Here is a 22898-nt window from a genome sequence, read left to right on the forward strand (position 1 = left end):
AATCTGCGTGCATGCTTCTTCAGTGTGTCTCCAAGGCCTCGCTTTTTCTTGGCAACCTTCCTTCCCCTTCCCCCCCTACCCCCCACCCCCTCCCACCCCCCAACCCCCCAACCTCCCACCCCCTCCCACTCCCCCACCCCCATACTTTAAATCCGTATTCAGATCTTTTCATAAATTCCAACTCTCATCTTGTTCTGTCTCATCCAAAAGTCTTTCCTGCATTAAAGCTAAGGACCTGGTTTTGCCTGAGTTGAGGTGTCCTAACCTGCGGCTGCTGCGGGTTGTGACATGGAGCGGTGGCTCTGTCAGTACTGACAGCAACACATGGGTGGTCTGAGGACTTGATGAACATTCTGCAGTCTTCCTGGAGAAAGGATCCCAGTGGAAACAACAGAGAGAGGGGCTCTTCCGAGAAGCAAGCAGATGGTATTTATTGTTGTCGTTGGGCTTTTCTTTAACCAATTAAAAGTGCGTTGGTACAGAAGATACCCGGCAAATATCTTTCATCTGATGAGTTTCAAGTTCTGAATGAAGCCTGTCTTTTATGTGTAAAAATAACAGAAACACTAGTGATAATAAAAGGGACCCGCAGCGGCTAGTGACATGTAATTAACCTCATCTCTGCTCTGTGTAGCCAACAGCTAATTAGGTTTGGGTGACCGCATCAAGTAGGATTAAAAACAAACTCCACAGAGATGCCCAAATGTTTAATTCCTCTCCCTGTTAATTTTGTGCTAGAATGAAGGAAAAGCCCCAGGCAGGTGTTTTCTGTCACTGAACATAAGGTGGTCAGATCCCAAATTATGGGCCATTGGTTCGTTCTGATTGTGGACATGTGGAATTATAGGAGAGCAGTCTTTGTTCTTCTATAGCAGGTTTCTCCAGGAAGCTACAGATACCTATTAGTACAAACTGAGGAGAACAAAAAACTGTAACTATTAGTTTTTAAAAGACACATATTAGTTTCAAATGCAATTTTCTTGTTGTGAGTATCCGAATTGTGCCTGTTAGTCCCACAACCCATGTTGTGAGAACTCTTGATACTGCAGGAAATGTCTGGGGACAGAGACGTCACAGAAGTCATTAAGTAAAAGGGACCTGAAGTTGTAGATCAGTTGGTAGGATGCCTGTCTGATACATGATGCCCTGGGTTCAACCTACAGCACTCTATAAACTGAATTTAGTGTCACAGGTCTGTAGTCCCAGCACCCAAAAGGCAGGTGCAGGAGCATCAGAAGTTCAAGGCCATCCTTAGCTTTTTTGAGTCTATCCTGGCCAAGAGAAATTGTCTCTTAAAAGATGGGAAAGTGATTAAGTTAATATAGGAGCATAGATTAGTCAGGGTTCTCTAAAGTAGCAGAACTAATAGAACAAACCTCTCTCTCCATGTATATGTAGATGTAGATATATATGATGTATATGTAGATGTAGATATAGATGTAGATGTAGATGATGTAGATGTGTATGTAGATATAGATATATATATGATATATATGTATATGATGTATATACATATGATGTATATGCATATGATGTATATGCATACGATATATATGCATATGATGTATATGCATATGATGTATATATATAATGTATATGCATATGATGTGTATGTGTATGTATATGTATGCATACATGCATACATGCATACATACATACATACATACACACATATGGGAATTTTTCAGAATGACTTACAGGCTGTGGTCCAACTAATCCAACAATGGCTGTTTATGAATGAAAGGTGCGAGGACCCAGCCGTTATTCAGTCCATGAGGCTAGTGGTCTCATCTTGTCTTCAGAATAACTGGAATCCCAAAGAAGTAGGCTCTGAAGCCAGTCAAGGAGCAAACTTGCTAGCAAGGCAAAAGAAATCAGGCAAAGAGCAAACACTTCCTTCTCGTGCCCTTACATAGGCTTCTACTAGGAGGTGTGGCCCAGGTTAGAGGAGGGTCTTTCCACCTCAAAAGTTGTGGAATAAAGTTGTCTTCCCACCTTAAGTATCCAGGTTAGAAGTGACTCTTCTTCAAATTAAGCAAAAACTTCTCACATGTGCCCCATTTGGGGTAGGGTAGGGATTAGTTCATTCCAAATGTAGTCAAGTTGACAACCAAGAACAGCCATCCTGGGCTGGTAGGGTGTGGTAGGGTGTGTCCCAGTCTGCTCTGATAGAATGGAGCTCAGAACACAGGGTGCACAGAAGGAGGCATGTGAGGACAGAGGAAGAAGATGGCATCGGCAGGGACAGAAAGGGGCTGAGGAGGAGCCACACCGGCTCTCACCTCGACCTCGACTTCCGGGTGTGTGAGCTAAATGTCTGTTCTGATTTGGTTTTGCTTTTACAGAGGAGCCAATTCCTTTTGGAAAGGAGAAGGCTGGGATCCCCCTTCACCGTGCACTCTCCTCCCTCCCCCATCCATGCTTACACACACACACACACACACACACACGCCTCCCTCACCACCGAACCATCAGCCTCACCCAACAACACACACGCAGAGCTAAGCTGCTCACAAGACAAGAGCAGCAGGGCACCACCCGATGGCCCTTCTGAGGGTAGCCCTGGACCGCTGTGGGGCACCCACAGTGAAGCTGGCTCTGGGGCGGGATAGGAGGACGGGGGGGGGGGGCATTATTGAGACATGAGGAGAAGATTCCTGAAGTCATTTGAAGCCCCTGACGCAGTTGAAAATCAAGCATTCCAGTACAGTTAGCACTTGCTCAGCCGTCTCTCCGTCCCCAGCTGTCAGCCCTGTGTTTATAACCTCACCAGAAATCTAACCCTTGCACCGGCAGCTAGGTTCCCGGCGCAGGACACTTGAGGGACACATTGAGACCACATTTTATTCAGTGAGGTAATGGGGTGCATTAGGGAGCTGCCTCGGCACTCGGAGAGCCCTCATCCCACCCTGCTGTCAGTGTCTTACTGAACACGAGATTCCACAACCAAGGGCAATGCCCTTAACAAAACACAATGTTAATATTTTGGAAAAAATTATTAATTGGTTGATTCTAAAGATGGGCAATTTATTGCTTACCATGGAAACGGCTGCTTATGTTTCAATTTGGAGTCAGTAAGACTTCGGCTTGGGAATGGAAGGGGCTGGTGAGGAGGAGGGCGGAGTCATGTGACCTTTCAGGATGGTAAACGCTGCCACTGCCCCCTTCGATGGCACCTTCTCCGATGGCATGGCCCTGTCTCTGCTGCAGTGGGAGAATACTGTCCTCCGGGCATTCTGTGCCCTGCAGGCCTCCCAAGCCCACCCTGTTGCTGCCAGGCTTTTAGGAGCCTTATGCACCATCCCTCTTCAAGATTCAGAAAGGTGGGGCCTTGCAATGAGTAAAAAATGTTTGTTGGGGCTGGAGAGATGGCTCAGCGGTTAAGAGCACTGACTGCTCTTCCAGAGGTCCTGAGTTCAATTCCCAGCAACCACATGGTGGCTCACAACCATCTGTAATGAGATCTGACACCCTCTTTTGGTGTATTTGAGGAGGATACAGTGTACTCATATACAACAAATAAATTAATTAATTTAAAAAACTAAAATTGTTTTAAAAATACACATTTGTTAAATCTTAAAAATACACATTTGTTAAATCTCTTAATATGGTATTTCTGCACATCTGTCTTTATGTCTATATTTACATATATTTGCATGGAATTTGCATACACACATATAAAATATAGCAATTATCTAGAATACTTATGTGCCCTCTATCCTGGTAAGGGCACGTGACAAGTAAGAACACATGGCATTTTCCCAACTCTGTGACGCCAATTTAACAGTCTCCTAGATCTTGTGGCATCTCTGCCTTTTACACACTATAGTTAAGGTCCAGTTTCTTGTGCATAGAATCACATCACTTCGTGGCTTCCAGCTTTGTGCTAGCAGACAAGAACAGGCATCTGTCCGGACAGTGGAGGAAGGAGGGCAGAGTACCTGTAGGAGCAGAAGTCTTGGTGGGAGGGAGTCTTGGTTTAGCTTCTTGGGCCAAGAACAGTGTCTGTAGAAAGAGTCTCAAAACAGGAAAGAATAAAGGTCCCACAGGCCCTGCTTGTCTGTGGGAAGTCTTAGGGATGCTTCACTGGGAAAGAGCAGGTTCTGTTGTAGACTTCCATGAGGGTTTGTGTAGCAGTGAGCTTTGGCTACATTGTTTTGACTCCTCATGGATTGCGCACTCGGGAGCCATTTTTGAATCTGAGAATGAAAGACACACACAAACACACACACACTCACACACACTCACACACACACACACACACACACACACACACACACACACACACTACTAGCTTATTTTTAAATGCCTTGGCTACCTCAAAGGCTGGGCACTCCTAAACCTTCCCTGCTACCCCAGACCCAATTGGGGAAGTGGCCAATGCTACTTACCTGAAACCTCACATGTCTGGTTGGCTTCACCTCCCACGGCTCCCACATCCCATCCTTCTACCCCAAGTCCTGGCAATTCTGTTCCGTTCCTTGTGTAGAGTTCCTACACATGCAACTCTAAGTGCCTCTCTCTGTGCCCAGTCATTGGCCATTGGCATCTTTATTAATCGACCATAAACCAGCTGGGGACAAGGACACGCAGATTCCCCACTGAATCAAAGCATTAGAACAGGGACTGGTGGAGGTGAGACCTGGGTTTGCTGTGTGGGTTTGTAGCTGTCTGGCCTTGTTCACCACAGTGAACATGGGATGCAGCTGAGGACTCTGCAGAGTGACCCCAGTGGCAGCCTAAAGGCTGCCCAGCCTTAGGGTCTGGAAACACCCCTGGGGTCTCTTCCTGACATCCTTTGCCCTTCCCCCTTATCTCTGGGAGAATGTGCGCTCCTTAGCAGTTTTTAAAGGAAATCCCGTGTCTTCTGTATGACCCGGTTAACTGAGTGTGACCTCTGCAGCTCAATTGCTTCCTGAACAACAATTAATATTGATGGTGGGGAGGAAAGCTCTTTTCCTGGACAGAGCTAAGCTCTGAAGCAGTGTTTAGGTCTTACACACAGGGCACAGATAATTCCTATCAGCTGTCACCTTTCCAGCATGATCTCATGGCTATAGTACCAACAAGGGTGAGTAGTGGGAGCGGAATGAGGAACAAACGAAGCTAAAGGAATCCTAGGTAGCCGCCATCAGGAGTGGACTCTGCTGAGATGGCTTCTGCAGAGCCTGCTGGGGTTTCCAGGTTCTTGTGCCCAGGAACGGAGACTTGGACAGAGACACGGGTACAGTAAAAAGCAGAGTGAGAACTTCATGCACATATCTTACAAGGTTTGTCCAAATCACCCCCTCCTACCCCCTCCCTCCTCTAGCTCCTTACCACCACTTTTCCCTCCAAACCTCATGTATTCTTTTGTTTATTTATTTTTAAAGATTTATTTATTTATTTATTTTATGTATATGAGTACACTGTAGCTGTACTGATGGTTGTGAGCCAGGTTGTTTTCTCCTTTGCATAATAATACCAGCTTTGTATAATAATATTATTACATTCTAAAATTATAATATTGTGATTCTATTATATAAAAGTATAATATTACAATATAAATTATATTAATATATAATATAATGATATGAGCATGGTTCACCATGTAAATCTAAAGATTTATTTTTCAGTTTTTATTTGTGTGTGCAGTTACACATGTGTACACACAAGCTTGAGTGTGCATGTGTCTGTAGAGTTCAGAGAAATGGGTTTGATCCCATAGAGCTGGAATTGCAGGCACGTATGAGCCACTAGGCATGGGGACTGAACTCACATATGTCCTCTGGAAGAACAGAAAGTGCTCTTAACTGCTGAGCTGTCTCTCTAGCCCTCCAGTCACTCTAGGTACAGCTTCCGGCATCAGATGCCAGTTAGATGCGTACATCTCTACCCAGTGTTGCTAGCACAGTGAGGCAGGGACTGCCTGGGCCTCTATGCCTGGGCCACGGCACCAGCTAATACACAAATACACACAGCTTTTATAGCTCTCTCTTTTCTCTGTTCTCAATTGCTAATTCCATGAGGCTTTCTTTTTATTTTTCAATAATAATATTTGTTTGTTTGTTTATTTATTTATTTAGTACACTGTAGCTGTCTTCAGACTCCCCAGAAGGTGGCATCAGATCTCATTACGGATGGTTGTGAGCCACCATGTGGTTGCTGGGATTTGAACCCAGGATGCTGCTTTTAACAGTTGGGCCATCTCTCCAGCCCTCCGTGAGGCTTTCTTGCAGTGCCTTCTGGACCTTAGTCCTCACCTTGCTTTTCTGCTGTAGGAGGATTGCTAGGAGTTCAAAGCCAGCATGGGCTACAAAGGAAGACTACAGTTTAGGAGGGGTATGCGGAGGAAAGACTGGGTGACCCACCCCCTAAAATCCCCCATGGACAACACAGGCAAGCCCATCTATAAAATAAAACCAAAATTTGTGGGAAGAGTTTTGGAATCAGCGCAGATCCTTTAAGTTCCCCCACCAGATGGTAGTGGCACACACCTGTAATCCCAGCACTCTGGGAGGCAGAGGCAGGTGGATTTCTGAGTTTGAGGCCAGCCTGGTCTACAGAGTGAGTTCCAGGACAGCCAGGGCTATACAGAGAAACTCTACCCCCCACCCCCGACCAAAAATAATAAAAAATAAAAAAAAATCTGCAATACTTTTTCACTTGAAATATTCCATAATATTCACTTGAGAAAAAATTATTTCAAACCCCAGAAATAAGAAAGGCAGGTTGAAACACTAATCAGAGTTATTTGTGCTCCCCGGCAGGGGTCTACTGCCCTAATTACCACTCGGGAATGTAAATTATCTAAACAAGCCAAGGAGAAAAAAATCCTTAGGACAAGGAGCCATTCCCGCCTTCTCCTTCATGTCCTTCCCTGGATCCTTGCATGCCAACCTCACTGGCGTTAATCCTGGTGTCCCAAGTCTGGTGGCGGTGGAAGGGGAGACTTTGTGGTATTGGTTGGCTTTAAATGCTGGTCCAGAAGTCATAGTTCCGGGACAGTCTGCTTCAGATCCTAGCAGCTCAGTGCTCGACAAGTTAATGGAGCTGTGGTAACCAATTAGTTGGTCCAGTGCTTGCTTCATGAGTTCGAGGACTTCAGTTTGTTCCCCAGGACCCGAAGAAGTTGGGCAGGGCGGCATGCACCTGCACCGTGTGCTGTACCCTTAAACACCGAGCCAGAATAAACCTGTTCTCCCTTCAATTGCTCCTGTTAATAGGAAAACAAACAAGACAAGGCAACCTAAGGGAGTACACCGTAAAAGGAGGTTCAGGGGCTAGGAGTACGGCACAGGAGCCCAGGTATGGAAGACTCTTAGTTCAATCCCAAGCACCACGATGAATGAATCAATCAATCAATTATATAAAATTAAAAATAAAAGAAGGCTCAGACACAATTAAAAATGGCAACGGTGTTTAATTTAAAAAGGAGAGGCTGATTTTTATGTTAGTGTGAGTCTTTTGTTTGCATGCGTGTATGTCTATGTGCTATGCGCATGCTGGAAGAGGACATCAGATTCCCTATTCCCTATAACTCCCTATTCCTGGACTTATAGACAGTTCTGAGCCGCCATATGGGAGCTGGGCACTAAACCTAGTCCTCTGCACCAGTAGCTTGTGCTCTTAACCACTGAACCATCTTGCCAGCCCCACACCAAGGCATGCTCCTTTATATACTTTCTGTTGGATAAACTTTTGTTCCCCAGTCTCTTCCTCTTCTTTCTCTGCTTCCTCCTATTTATTTATTTATTTATTTATTTTGGAGATAGCATCTGCTGTACCAAGGCGACCTCTAACTTGCAACCTCGCTGTGTCTCTGAGGGTGACCTTGAACTTCTGACTCTGTTGCCTCCATCTCCCCAGGGCTCCCGGTCACAAGCTTGTTCCACCACAGCTGCTTTGTGCATTCCTGGAGATCGAGCCAAGGGGGTTCTTGAATGCTTAGTAACAGTTTGCTAGCTGAGCTAAATCCCCAGGCCTGAGCATATAATCCTCTTCCCTCTGTTACCACCCATGTGAGCTACTAGACAAGGAGTCCAGAAAGCGCACAGGCCCTGCATTTCCTTGGTCTGGGCACCATATCAGGGTCAATGAATGTCTGCGCTTTAACTGTTACTGTTCTTTCCCGTGCTCCCATGCTGGCAAATTGGCCAGAACCACACCCGCATTAGCCACTTTTTTCATCCTCTTTCTGATCAAGTCTGTTTATAGGTCCCCACTTCACAGCCTTTAGCAGTTTGCTGTACACAGGAATGCTAGACCCCCCCCCCTTTTCTTTGGCATGCTTTTTCAAGAGAGTTTCAGTGCTTTCTTTGCAAATACTTTCTTGCTTATCAGCTAAACACACACAGAGGAGGAGGCTTGGTAAGTCCCTTTCTCTTTCCAGCTTGGCTGCTTAATTATCATGGATTCGAGCCTATATAAAGACCTGGGTTGGAGGTCGCAGGGTCTGGACACAGGAAGACATGCGTGAAAAGCTCAGCCGGTGGCAGATGGGTCCCAGAACCCTTATTCTTAGAAATAGAAACACATCGTCTTTGGTTGTGTAATTATCATTTACTACACCCAATAGAGGTTTCAAGCCCTTCACATCTATGTGAATTTATTTTATGTCGGAGTGAAAGTGACTTTATGACCCAATTACCATTAATATGACTTATTACATTATGTTTGAGAGGAGGAGGGGAGAAGACATTCTGATGAGGGGAGGCCGGCCGGCTGGCTTCATCCTTTGCCCCAGAAGAGAGGAGACGGACTCTGCTCCATTGTTAGAGTGCTGAAGCCCCTGCGACCAGCTGTTTGTTTCCAGATCCGATAATCCTCTTCCAGATGTGCGTATCCTAGGCCTGCGCAAGCGATACCAGAGCGCAGGTAGTGATAGTTCTCCTGGAAGCAATTTTGAGTTCAGAAGGCGTCAGAGTCAAGGACTGTGAGAAATGACTAGCCACCCCGGTCCAGTGTTGCAGTCCTTACATGACAGTTGTTGGAGGAGAGACTGTTTTAGTGTCTGACCCAGCTTCCCAACAGAGCAAGGTTCGGGGAAGCTAGGAGGGCAGCCCGAAATTCACTGGAGCGCGCTGCCCAGGCTCGGCGGGCCGCCCACCTGGAGCGTGTCCGCAGCGTGAATTTCAGAACCGCTGGGCGGACAGCTCCCCGGAGCCGGGCGCGGCTGCGCAAGGGGCGGGCCAGATCGCACGGAGCACGGGGACCCGCCTCCCTCCCAAAGCCGGCCAGCGGCTAGGAGCCTATGGGCGGTGCTCCCGGTGACTGACTGACCTAGCGCCACGCCCCGAGGAGGCGTGGCAACCGTCTATCCCCGCCCCCGCAAGGCCTGCGCTCTCCATTGGCCGGCGGCTGGCCCGGTCTACGGCTCGCGCCCGGGAAGGTCGGCGGCGCAACGCGGTTGCCTCGGGGAGGGTGCGCGGGGACGCGACGGGGCCGGGCGCGGCAGAGACGCAGCGGGTGGGGGCGACGGCGGCGGCGGCTCGGGGAAGCGGCTGAGTCTCATCCCGCCGCGGCCGCAGCCAGCGGCGCCCGAGCTCCAAGGCGCATCCCGGGCGCGCGGCCCGAGCGGCCAAGACGGCGGGCCGGCCGGGCGCGGGGCGGCGCGCGCTGTGCTGCGGGCTGCGCTGGTGGGGAGCCGCGGGCCGCGGCGGGGGTCCCGGGCCCGGCGTGTGCGGCTGGGAGGCGCTGTGGGGTGTGGGCGCGCGGGCGGCGGCCGGGGCTATGGCCGAGGGCGGCGGGGGGCGCGCGGAGGAGGGCTCCAGCGCTGCTGGAGGCAGCCCGTGCACGCTACGAGAGCCTGCACATCTCGGACGACGTGTTCGGCGAGTCGGGCCCGGACAGCGGCGGGAACCCCTTCTACAGCACCTCCGCAGCCTCGCGCTCCTCCTCGGCCGCCTCCTCGGACGATGAGCGTGAGCGCCCCGCGCCTCCGGGGACCGCCCCGCCACCCCACGCCGCGGATCCCTTGGAACTCGAGGAGGACGAGACCAGTGGGGGCTGGAGCGCCGTGCTGAGGGATCGCCCGCCCCCGCGCTTCGAGGACACCGGTGGTGAGGATCGACCGGGGACACTGGGATGCAGGGACACAGGGCGCGGTCTGAAGGCTGGAGCACGGGCTAGACTGGTTCCAGACACACCCGACCCACACCTGTGTGTTTCTGGAAACAGCTGGTTTGGGGAGCAGGGATTAAACAGAGACAGTCCTACTGTACAGGGTGGTGGTCCCAGGTTTCTCGTGGGTGGAAACCAAGCTAGCACTTTGCTAGAGGCTTTCCGTCGTCTGTCAATGTCACACCTGTGGGGTCTGTAAAGTATGGCTTTTTTGATGGAGGGGATCCAAGCGCCTTGCATAGCTGAGGCTGGGTCCTTTGCAGTACGCAGGACCTAGGTGTCAGGGGTCAGGGAGGTCGCAGCTGAAGCACTTAGCCCAGTACCAGGGCACCCCAGCATCTCCACTGCGCTCTTGTTTTCCTGAGAAACTTCCTGTGGTGCCAGTTGCTCTCTCGCTGAGCACCGGAAGGAGCCAAGGGTGATTCCACTAGGGAGTGTTAGTTCGAGTTACTTTCAAGGTGTGTAGGCCAGACTCAGATTATCTGGAGGCGACTGGAGTTGAGCGCAGCCATTGCCTGTCTGGGCCCTCGGCTGTTGGCTTCTGCAGAGTCGAATTCTAAAATAGAGCTGCCTTGCAGCAGCCAGGCTTCTGCTTTCTGAGAGGTGGACGCTGCTCTCCCACATGACCCTCAGTGCTGCTGTTTAGGCTCCGTGGCTTCCTGGCAGGCAGATGTTACACCATATCTGTGAAGTGCACATAACCAGTGTGACTGGGCACCGGGAGTGCCCTTTGCATAATCTCTCCTCTCCTCTCCTCTCCTCTCCTCTCCTCTCCTCTCCTCTCCTCTCCTCTCCTCTCCTTTTCTCTCCTCTCCTCTCCTCTTCTCTCTTCTCTTCTTCTCTCTCTTGCATAATCTCTTCTTTGCAAAATCTCTCGTGTCTGTCTCTCTTCTCTCTCTGTCTCTGTCTCTCTCTTACACACACACACACACACACACACACACACACACTTTGGGCAGTGCACATGGCACTCTAGTTATTGTTCATCAAGATTTCAGGTGCACAGGAGGCAGGCTCCAGGGCCTGGCTATGGAAACCTAGCGGCAGGGAGTTGGCAATGGGAAAGGTTGGCTCAGACCTGGAGGGAGTAGTCTGCATCCTTGCCAGGCTGCAGTGAGGATGGGCAAAGTTGCAGCTGGATTGGAGGTCTACCATTCACCATGCAAGGTTCCGAGTGGGTATATTTTAAAGCCCAGCCATTTGGCTGTGGTTAATGGTACTCTAAATTGTCCTCCTGTATGCAACCCTTTATTTCCCAGCGTGCCTTAAGGGCCTCCTGCCCTGGACAGCTGCTTTCCATATTGGTTGTTGGGACTGTACCAGCCTGGTGCCCTGGTTTGCCAGTCTTTGTGCTGTGAGCTTTTGTGATCCCGTGTTGATCTTGCAGCACTTAAGGTAGACGTCTGCAGAGGAGAACCCAGCAAAGCTGAGGTCACAGGGCAAAATAGGGATGTTGTGCTGGGTTAGGCTTAGTTTAGCTAAAGGGTCTGGTATTGAGGAGGGTAAACATGCCAAAGTGACCTAACCTCTACTTTGGTTCTTAGTAACCTGTAAGTCAAGATGTTCAGAAACAAAGTCCTCTGACCACTGTTCACTCTGTCACTGTGTACTCCCAGCACGAAGACCTGGATTGCCTGTCACTGGCATTAGGGTCATATCCTGCTTCCTGACAGTGCCACTGAGTTTGTGCCTTTTCCTGAGAGTCATTCAGAGGCTCCTTAGGCGAAAGCATTAGAGGCTGTCTGCTGATATTTGTGTCCAGTGTTGCTGTTCTGCTTTAGAAGTGGTCCTCTCTTTTAAGTTTAGATCTACTTTAGAATTCCCTCTGTGGTACCTGCTCCCAGAGGGAAACATGGGAAAGGGGAGACAGACAAAGTTGATGGCTGTGGAGCCCGAGGAGTGTGATTTATCAGAGCTTAAAATAGATTCCGATTTCCAGGTTGGTCAGAAAAGATCCTTGAGCCCAGGAGCATGGAGAAAGATGGATGTGTTTATTAGGAAGCGGTTGCTGTGGCGCTCCAGGAGGTTCAGCCTGCTAAGCTACAGCATCAGGGATGCTACAGCATCAGGGATGCTCCAACAATTGCTGCTCAACACCTCCACAAAAGCAGCCTGAATCTCTCTCCCTTCTGTGTGGCCCAGTTGCTTAACAGATGAAACTGGGCGGGTAGGGTAGGGGGAGCGGAAGAGCGGTGTTTTGATCTGTTACAGTGTTACATTGTTTCATGCTAGAACATTTGCGATTGCTATGGCTGCGGCAGTCTAGTGAGGACTGCATAGGACTCTAGGTTGCTATGGGACTTGCCGACTTGCCCCACTGTAATTGTATCTGTGCATGAGTGTGAGTGTGCAGACGGGTGTGTGGAGCAGTTCCCTTGCTGCTGGTGGTCGAGCTGGGGAGAGTTTCTTCTCTTGGGGAGAATGCAGCTTGATTCCCTTGAAGACCTGGAGACCTTTGCTGAGTCTTTGGGCAGGAAAGAGGTGCATGATGGGACCTTTACATATTGAGTTGCTCTAGAGCAGTTCTGTGGCTCCATGGAGACTTTCGTGCATATAGTAAAGTCATTGGTGCTGAGCTGAGAAGAGTGAAGGAGAGATTCCGTAGTTACTGGTGAGAATCTTCCCAGCCTCATCCCTATTTTCCGTGGCTTCAGCTGTCTGGATGGAGCATGCTCGGGGAAACACAGTTGGCAGCGGCAGGGGAGTGGCTCTCGCACCTCCCTCAGGTTCAGCTCCGAGGTGTGCGTCCCCTTGGGAAGACTTACATATAAACACTGGCAGGCTGGTGTCAATGCTTTAACCCGTGTGTAGATGGGGGAGTCTTCCTGGGAACTGAACTGCTTTCTGGGAGAACAGGGTCAAGACTTACAGCTAAAACCCCCAAAATAGCCCAGCAAGCTGTCAGCCTCGCTTGCCTTCCCAGTGTGCAAAGCTCTCCTGGGAGCAGTGCGAAATTCAGCCGGGCTGTGTCTGGGGCCTCTGACCTTCAGGCCTCCTCCTCCGAGTGGCCTTCTTGAGGAGGCAGTGAAGCAGGCAGCACCACCACAGTCTCTGCTCGCCTGTTCTAGCTTTGCTGGGTTTCTGTGGTGACCGACCCCTCTCAGCCATGCTAACCTCTGAGACTCCGGAAGGAGCCTGACCTTGGGAAGATTGTGGGGTTGGAAATTAACATTGTTGAATTTTTTTTTTTTTTTTGGATTTGGTTTTTTCAAGACAGGGTTTCTCTGTGTAACCCTGGCTCTCCTGGAACTCACCCTATAGACCAGGCTGTCCTCGGACTCAGAAATCCACCTGCCTCTGCTTCCTAGAGTGCTGGGATTACAGGCGTGCACCACCACTGCCTGGCTATTTTTGAATTTTTGTGCTTAGGGTTTACTGCTAGATGATGATGATGATGATGATGATGATTGAGATAGGGTTTCTCTGTGTAGCCTTGCCTGTCCTGAAACTCACTCTGTAGACCAGGCTGGCCTCAAGCCCAGACATCCACCTGCCTCTGCCTCCCAAGTGCTGGGATTAAAGGCGTGGGCCACCACACCTGGCTTACTGCTGGTTTATTAAAGTAGTCTTTTATTTTTAGCATCTGTAACAATTACGTTATTTATTATATATTTATTCTCCCAGGGTTTCGTGCACCCAAGCAAGGTATTCTGATCGTACTGACACACTTTCCCCCTCCAACTGTTCCCAGGCCTGCTCCCCTCACATCCGCCTCCCAACCTTGTTCTTTCTCTCTTCCTCCCTCCCTCCCTCTCCCTCTCCCTTCCTTCTTCCCTCCCCTCTCTTTTTAATAACCTACTGAGTCTAATTTATGCTGCCTATATATGCAGAGCTATGAGACTGTCCACTGGACCAGGGTCAGCCTAGCAGGTACCACATCCCTAAAGAAAAGTGACCCTTTCCTAGCAGAAACCGCCTGCCAGTGATCCTTAGCTGGGGGCGGGCTGTTGTGCTGGAGCACAGATCAACTTGATCTCGATCTTATAAAGTCTTGATTGTAGTGGTCATTCGTGTCTGGGAGACACTGCACCACCCCAGCCCCTCCTCCATCCCGCCCTGGCTCTTACATCTTCCCACTTCCCCTCCTCCAATGTTCCCTGAGCCTTTCAGGCAGGGGCATGATATAGACACTCCGTTTATAGCTGAGCACTCCGTAGACATTCCTGAAGTCTTAACCAGTCGTGAATCTCTCTAATACCATCCAGTAAAGCCTTCTATGAGTAAGAAGAGAAAAGTGTTTGTTTGTTTGTTTGTTTTTAATGCCAGAGTTAAGTGTGGGTCTGTACAGGGGAGAGCAGGAGGCCTTCCTGTGGAGTCAGGGGAGCAGTACCTTCTGTCATGGCTCTGTGCCAGGCTGTGTGGCAGCAGACGGAGCCTGGGACTTAGGGAGCTGCTACTGCGGTCTCAGGCAGTGCTGCCTAACCGCTGAGCAGCCATGCAGGCTCAGTGTAGCCGGCTTCCTGGAGCTCCTGGTGTGGGTCACATCAGGGTCACATCAGTAATTGTTCTTCTGTGCCTTGTCATACCCCATGCTCACACAGACTCTGGTAGAGAAGTTGTCATTTCTGCACAGAAAGATGGTCTTAGCTTCCTAGCTGTGAGGGCAGGTGGAGAGACCTGGCCAGGTGCACGGCATCCGCCTAGTCATACCTTACGCCTCAGGGCACGCAATTCCATCCCCTTTGTTGCTAGAACTTCTTTCAGATCTGCCACCTTCTCGGGCTTATTTCCACATTAATTCATAAAACTGTTTTTTTAGTAGGTGAGGGCGGGGTCTGTGGATTTTAACACAGGAGTGTACTTTTATAAGCAACTCTTGTCAGGGCAGACAGGAAGATCCTAGACTTTCTACTCTCCCTAGAGGCATAGTGCTGTTTTCAGGAGACAGGACTTCCTGTTCCAGGGAGTGTGGCTGTGGGTGCTGGCCGGGACTGTGGAAGATCCCTGCTCAGTTCTGGGGTATCAAACTCACCTTGATTTCTAAAAACTGTGGTTGCATGTTTTTCTTAACAACAAAATAAAATGTTCATTTAGATAATTTTTTTTTTAGTTCCACAATATTTCTCTATCTGGAGAAAACCATTTGTGATGCTAAATATGTAAGTCATGTATATAAGATTATAAGATGACATCATGGTAGGTGAACTGATTTTTTTTAATTGCAATTAATGACTCGTGGATATTTCCCATTAAATTTTTAAATCATAAAAATTTAATGAATCTGCAATACAGTGATTCCTCTGGTGAGCCTCCAGCCTATGGTCTTAAAAAGCTGTTATTGCATGTGCGTGTGTTTATGATGTGGGGGGCATGTGTGACATGGGGTGCATGTGACGATCAGAGGACAGTTTTGTAGAAGCAGGTCTTTCCTTTCACACTACTTGGATTCCAGGCATGGCACTTAGGACTGCTGGCTTGGATGGCAAGCACCTTAACCACTGAGCAATCCTGCCCACTCCTATTTGCCTTTTTTATAATTTCACTATTGAATCAATGCATGATGACTGTCCTCGAAGCTTAGTTTGTGGACACATCCTTGATTTGATCCTTAACATGAAACCAGCTTAGGAGAATCAGGGGGAAGGATGTGTATGTTTTTTAGAGGTGTTGGTACCTGGTATGAAAGAATGTTCTAGAAGCATACCTGTTCATGCCCTTGCCAACAGTGAGGGCACCAGCCCATTCACGAGAGGTTTTGGTCATGTGACAGACACCTGCGAGTCATTAATTGTGGTTCCAGAGCTCCCAAACTCTGGCTAGCTCTACTACTTGGAGACGGGAGTGAGACAGGGCATCCTGGCAGAACTGGTGGTGGAGCGAGGAATTCACCTTAATAGCAGCTGGGACGAAGAGGAGGACGGAGATGGAGGGACAGGGATAAGAAACACCCCTCAGAGGCATGTCTCTAGTGACCTGACTTCAGCCAGGCTACCTTCAGAGTTTATATTTCCATCTCTCTAGAGAACTGCTAGCTTGTAATCCACCAGTGGGTGTCTTAGTTAGGGTTTTACTGCTGTGAACAGACACCATGACCAAGACAAGTCTTTTAAGGATGACATTTAATTGGGGCTGGCTTATAGGTTCAGAGGTTTAGTCCATTATCATCAAGGCAGGAACATGGCAGCATCCAGGCAGGCATGGTGCAGGAGGAGCTGAGAGTTCTACATCTTCATCTGAAGGCCGCTAGTGGAAGACTGGCTTCCAGGCAGCTAGGATGAGGGTCTTAAAGCCCACACCCACAGTGACACATCTACTCCTACAAGGCCACACCTTCTAATAGTGCCACTCCCTGGGCCAAGCATATACAAACCATCACAATGGGCAAAGGCTTTTGCCTTGGGGACCAAGGCTTTTGGGGGGCACTGTTGTACATTCTTCCTGTTGCAGTGATAAGCAACTGACTAAAAGCTACTTTACTTAATCTTAAACTTTCGTGTTTTATCATTGAAGGAGGGTGGGAAAGTCATGGAAGGCAGGAATTCTGAAAGAAGCCTGTCGGGATAATGCCCCCCCCACATGCTCATGGTCTGATCTAGGCAGCGTGTCAGCTGGAGTCCCTCCTCAGGGACTCTGGGTGCTGTCAGGTTGACAGTGGAAACTAATCAGGACAGATGCTCAGCTCCAAAGTGATTAATATCACCTTTTGGGGCAGCAGAACAGCATGTGGTTTGGGGGATGTGCCTTGACTTTCGGGAGTGTCTTGCACTCAATAAAGTGTTTGTAGGATGTGTAGCAGACATGGGGTGCATATGTCCTGAATCCCCAGAACAATGACTTTTTAACGGGGTGAATTCACACACACAGACACAAGTGAAGGATGCCTTAAGACCCAGAAGATTCCCCCTGCTCCCCACAGCCAGCGTCTGTCTCCCTCTCATAGAGACAGTCACTGGAGTTTTATCTCCTAAAGTAATATTGCCTATATTATATGCTCCTAAGACTCATTCATATTATCGTGTGTCTCATATTTTTAAAAAAGTTACTCGTGATTTTGAAAGATTTATTATTTTAAATTATGTGCAAGTATCTATCTGCATGTGGGGATGTGTATGAGTGAGTGTAGGTTCCCATGGAAACCAGAGCTGTCAGATTCCACAGAGCAGGACTTAGAGATGGTTGTGAACTACCTGTGACCGGTGCTGGGAACTGAACTCTGCTCTTCCGGAAGAGCAGCAAGCCCTCTTAACCTCTGACCCATACTACCATCTTCCCGCCTGTGTTTTTATGACCTATATTTCTCCATTTCTCTTGAGCAAACATACCTGAGAGTGGATCGATGGGCCTGGTTTAGATGCCTGTTGAGACCTTAGATCATTCTTGACGGCGGGGAGTCTGCCTTGTGCTTCATGAGCCATTGAGCAGCGTGTCAGGCCCTCTCGCTTTCACTCTTCTCCTCGGTGGTAACTAGACACGTTTCTGGACATTGCTGTGTGTCTCCTAGGGGTGGAGGGACAGGATGACACCGTGCTGGGGGACCACCGCTGAAGCTGGCAGTGACTGTTTTTCCGATAAGTCTGTCAGCAGGGAGTGAGACGTGCCAGATATTAATTCAGCAAGCACATTGAGCCTCTGGGATAAAAAGATAAGTAAGTTCAGTCTCCTGGGAGTGGGGAGGGGCAGGTGACAAATGGAAGAGAAAGGGGTGATCAAGGGAAAGAGATTTACACAGGATTCCAGAGCATGGCGCAGGAACAATTAGAAATTAGTCGGGGATGGAAACTGTCTTAACAGAGTTGGCACAGAGCTTAGGATTCTCGCTGGGGATTCCAGCACCTATGTGGGGCTCACAATTGTCTATAACTCCACTCCAGGGAATCTGATACCCACTTGTAGCCTCTGTGGGCAAGCGTACTTACATACATGCAAGCAAAACACACATACAAAATAAATATTTTTAAAAGGAGAAAGAGAAGCCCACGGTGGCGGCAGCAGCAACCGCTGTGCACACCCTTAATCGAAGCAGCCCTCGGGCAGCAGAGGCAGAGGCAGAGGCAGAGGCAGGAGCATCTGTGAGTAAGTCCAGTCTGGTCTACAGAGTGAGTTTTAGAATAGCCAGGGCCTCTTGGAGAAACCCTGTGTTGAAAAGAAGGGGTGGACTCCCTTGTGTCAATGAATCCTGCGTTTCTCTTCTCAGGAATGCTTTTGAAACTTGGAGTCTATGTTGTTGAAACTGTTGTAACCTTGAGGAGCTGAACTCCAACAGGACCTTGAGGCACACAGGATCCACCTCACTGCGGTTGGGGTGGGTGGTGCCAAAGGTTTGTGGGAGGGAGAGCTGGGAGAGGGTAGGAGGGACCTTCCAGTGGCTAGGAAAAGGCAGTGTGGTAGGGTGGTCACAGGAGGCTGGCAGCCCCGAGGTCTCTGTAGAAGAACTCTGCTTTGCTCTGTAAGCTGTCTGTGTGTGCTGTGCTGCTGGCCTTGGGCTAGAGCTTTTTGGTGGGCTCCTCCTCTGCTTCTCCTTAGATCGAGGAGTTTCTTTCTTGTTTGGAGTTATTTTTGCTTAATTGTGTTTTGGTTTTGGAGACAAGATCTCACAAAGCCCTGAAACCAACATGGAACTTGACACGTGGCCCAAGCTGGACTTTCTGTCCCGAGTGCAGCCTGTACTGCCACACCCAGATGTGATAATCACTCCAAAAAATGTTTTGGCTTTTGGGGCTTTTGAATTTGTTACTTTCAGATAATAGGTGCTCAATTCGTACCACATGGTCCAGCAGTTAGCAGAGGGGTGTTGGGTTATAACTACATTTTGGAATGACAGCTAAAACCTTCAATCTTTGTGTGAATACAGTCTTCATCCTTCTTGTATCTGTACCTCAGGGGTGGGGTTGTTGGCTCCTACAGTAGGGTCTTAGGCTCTCCCTTACAGTTTTCCTCTGTGGCCGCACCGCCCCAAGCCCGGCAGGCTCTGTGGCTTGCTAGGCTATTCCGTCTTGTCCCTGGGGCCCGGCTTGCTCTAGTTCATGAGTTTGACGTTAGTCAGTCTGCTGAGGGCAGCGTGGATCTAAGAGTGTTCTGATTTAGGTTTCCCCAGTGACTCATGGGTTTGTGCAGCTCTCATTATGTTTACTGTCTTTTGAATAGTCCTTTTGTGTGTATACATACATGTTCATGCATGTTCCAGTCCACGTGCCTGTTTGTGTGGGCGCATCTGAAGCCAGATGTCAACCTTGGGTCTATTTCTTAGTCCCTCACCACTGTGTGGTTGCTGGGATATGAACTCAGGACCTCTGGAAGAGCAGTCAGTGCTCTTACCTGCTGAGCCATCTCTCCAGCCCCGTTTTGTTTCATTTTTGAGAGAAGATCTCTTACATTCACCTGGACTTTACTGGTTCAGCCAGCCTGGCTGGCCAGTGAGCCTCCCGGACCCCCCCCCCCCAGCTCTGCCCCGTCAGTGCTGGGATTACAAGCACACACCACTACACCTGGCCTTTTTAAAATGTGGGTTTGGGGACTTGAACTCTGGTCTACAGGCTCCTGTGGCAAGCACTTTACCAGTGGGATCATCTCCACCCAGCCCCCGCTGGCGAGTCTAATCCTGTCTTTTGCTCACATTTCCTTGACTGACTTGCGATTGAATTGTAAGAGCTCTTTATATTTCTGGGGTACTTGTTTCCCAGTAGATAAATGACTTTCAAATGTATCCTTAAAATCAGAAAGCCTGCACACCCTGCTGATGCCTCCCCTGCCTACTTTGTCTTTGCCTCTGATATCCTAGCTAGGAAGCAGTGACAAGATCAGAGTCACTACACAGCGTCCCTGTGTTCCCTCCTAGAAGCTCTCTTACTTCTCCTGTTAAATGATAAATACCCCGAGGAGAGCAACTCAAGGGAAGTTATTTGGGCCACGGTTCGAGGGAACATACAGTCCATCGCAGGAGGGGAGTCTGGGCAGCGAGCTGGTCCCACGGCCTCTACATCAGGAAGCAGAGAGAGGTGAGCTGCGGTGCTCAGCTCAACTTTTCCATTTTATGCAGTTCAGGTTAGAGCGGGTCTTCTGACTGCAATGCACTTATTCAGGAAAACCTTTCACAGGTGTATCCATTGTTCTGGGACCTAGGCTGACAGGCAGTGTCAGGCAGCACAGAGCTGTGTCCTGTCAGGCTGACAGTGTCAGGCAGCACAGAGCTGTGTCCTGTCAGGCTGACAGTGTCAGGCAGCACAGAGCTGTGACCTCTTAGCTCCTGTTTCTATTCACTCCTTTCTGAGTTAGGCCCCAAATGCTATAAGGTCCCCGCTTTGCTGTAAGGTCCCCGCTTTGCTGTAAGGTAAATGTTCGCATGCGGACATTCACTCTCTTAGCTCTGATTTTTGGAAAGACCATTCTTTCTCTATTGACCCATCTTGACACCCTTGTCAAATATCAGTCAGCGGCTATTTATAGTCATAACCTCTCTCTCCATCTGCCCCCTTTCTCTGCAGAGACTGAACCCAGGTCTGGTGCAGGCTAGGCGTGAGCCCCATATTGATCCAGCCCTAATTTTCCATCTTAAAATCTATTTATGTCTCCTTTTGCTCTCCCACTCTATGATAAAATGGCCCATTTCTCCGCAGTAATTTGAAAATAATACATTGACTCCCCAAAAGACATTTTCAGGCTGGGAGGATGTAGCTCACTCCGGAGTGACTGCCCACTGTGGGAGGCTCCAGCGTTGATCCCCAGCACCGAGAATTTAAGAAGGAACCCTGCATCAGAAACTTTTAACATTCTATCATACAGTTCCAGGGTTTATGGTTTGCAGTCTTTCATGTCACATGTTCATGGATGTGATCACAGGCATGCATGCTTGCGTGTACACACACACACACACACACACACAGAGAGAGAGAGAGAGAGAGAGAGAGAGAGAGAGAATAGATTAAACATATTTTACCCAAATGACTAAATGTTTGCCAAAGCCACGGCTGAAGCTGACTGAGTGAACTTCTAAGATAAAAAGAACACCTTCTGAAGTTTTGTTTAAAAGCATTTACATAAAGATCTGTGAGTTGAGCGTTGAAAGGATCAACTGCACAGCCCAGGAGTAATAATTTTTCACCTCATCAGAGCCCGGGACTCGCCTGCAGCTGCTCAGTTGGGAGGGAGCTCATAAAGAGAGAGATGTTCACTTTTCTCAGGGTTCAGGGAGGTCCCCTCATCTGGGGTGTGCGTCCCTTCTTCTCCTGGCTGCTCACGCTGGTTTGAGCTTGTCTGTCTCTTTGTACGGGCACGAGGGTTTGCTTGGTGGGCTGATGCCGTTCTGTTCACCAAAGCGGGGGTGATGCACCTTACTCACTGCCTCGGGGTGTTCTTGGGGCGTTTTTAGGAGGAAGTTTCAAGGGTCTTCCTCTTGTGGTTTTTTAACTCATGTTTCTGCAGGCAATCACCGTTCCTAGGATCTGAGAAGGCCGTGAGTGTGGCAGTGGACCAATGTGCTTTCCTTTCAGGCTGACAAAATCGTGGGTTTTGCATCTTCTGGCAGAGTTAAGCGGCGTGAAGCGAGGAACGTCCACCCTCCCATCGCTGATCCCTTGGTTCCCAGTCCCGGGGGTAACAAATGCAGGAACTCCTTAATCTAGCAGGCTGCTGATCACGGAGGCCTGTGTGCTGGCTTGGCCAAGTGACTGCCGAGCAGGGACAGAGAGTGCACACTAACTTAGGGAAGTCTCCGTGCAGTGCCACACTTTCCAGGAAGCACCCAACAGCTCTGAGCCACAGTCAGAGCAGATCCTGATGAGGACAAACATAGCGGCCTGTCCCTGGTGCTCCCGGCAGCTCTCAGGTGGAGTGGCACTTCAGTCTCTAGAAATGAAAATTACAGTGACTTATTCCCACCCCCTTCTTTGACCAGGTGTCAGTGCCTGGTCTAGGCTGGCCTTGAACTCATGACACTTCTATTGCCTCAACCTCTGCTGGTATCATAGATGTGAATTATAGGAAAATGACGCCATTTGGCTTTCCTGTAGGATTTGCATAAGTTCCGAGTGAAGACAGTTTTTCTATAGAACTTTCTTTCTTTCTTTCTTTTCTTTTCTTTTCTTTTCTTTTCTTTTCTTTTCTTTTCTTTTCTTTTCTTTCTTTCTTTCTTTCTTTCTTTCTTTCTTTCTTTCTTTCTTTCTTTCTTTCTTTCTTTCTTTCTTTCTTAATACTTTGTGTATTATTTTTTGGCCTAGACTAAGTGTTTGCCATGAGTTGATGTAATAAAGAGTGTTGGACTCTCAACCTCTGAATTTTCAGCTTCTCATTTTAAGGTTCTGCTTTTAAGCCCTCTTCAGTAGATGAAGTCCCAAACAGGATGTTTTTTGAGATAGTTACATTCCAAAATGAAATTAAATGGCTATAAAACTACATTAAATTCTTAAGGGCTATTTAGTTCAGTATTATGTGTTTTAATACATAAAACAATTCTACAAAGATCATTATACAATCTAAGCTATCTTTTCTGTTTAGTATCATGTCAACTCTGAAAGAATGTTCTTTAAAAATGAGTGTGTTTATATGTGTTTGTGTGTATATGTGTGTGTATATGTGTTTGAGTGTGTGTGTGTGAGTGTATATGTGAGTGTGTGATTGTATATATGTATTTGTGTGTGAGTGTGTATATGTGTTTGTGTATGTAAGTGTGTGTGTGTGTGTGTGTGTATGGTTTCTTTCAGGCTTGCCCTCAAGGTTAATATTTTCTATAAAGTTTATTTAGGCATTAGAGGTGGAGAGATGGCTCACCAGTTAAGAACACTTCTGCTCCCCCAGAGGATCTGGGATGGCTTCCCAGCAGCCACACAGTGACTCACATCTGTTTGCAACTCTGGTCCTAGTGG

The 22898-nt window shown here is 48.6% G+C and overlaps 1 protein-coding gene across 1 annotated transcript in view; it reads left to right on the plus strand.

The window, feature by feature from the left end:
• The first annotated feature begins 3141 nt into the window (after nucleotides 1-3141).
• Pgbd5 (piggyBac transposable element derived 5) overlaps nucleotides 3142-22898 on the plus strand; it is a 71658-nt gene continuing 51901 nt past the window's right edge. Inside the window, exons 1-3 of the mRNA XM_052167291.1 lie at nucleotides 3142-3323; nucleotides 8795-8856; nucleotides 9315-10040. Of these exons, the coding sequence (XP_052023251.1) occupies nucleotides 3142-3323; nucleotides 8795-8856; nucleotides 9315-10040 (970 nt within the window). The remainder of the gene's footprint in view (nucleotides 3324-8794; nucleotides 8857-9314; nucleotides 10041-22898) is intronic.

Source organism: Apodemus sylvaticus, chromosome 21 (assembly GCF_947179515.1).
Source record: "Apodemus sylvaticus chromosome 21, mApoSyl1.1, whole genome shotgun sequence".
Lineage (NCBI taxonomy): Eukaryota > Metazoa > Chordata > Mammalia > Rodentia > Muridae > Apodemus > Apodemus sylvaticus.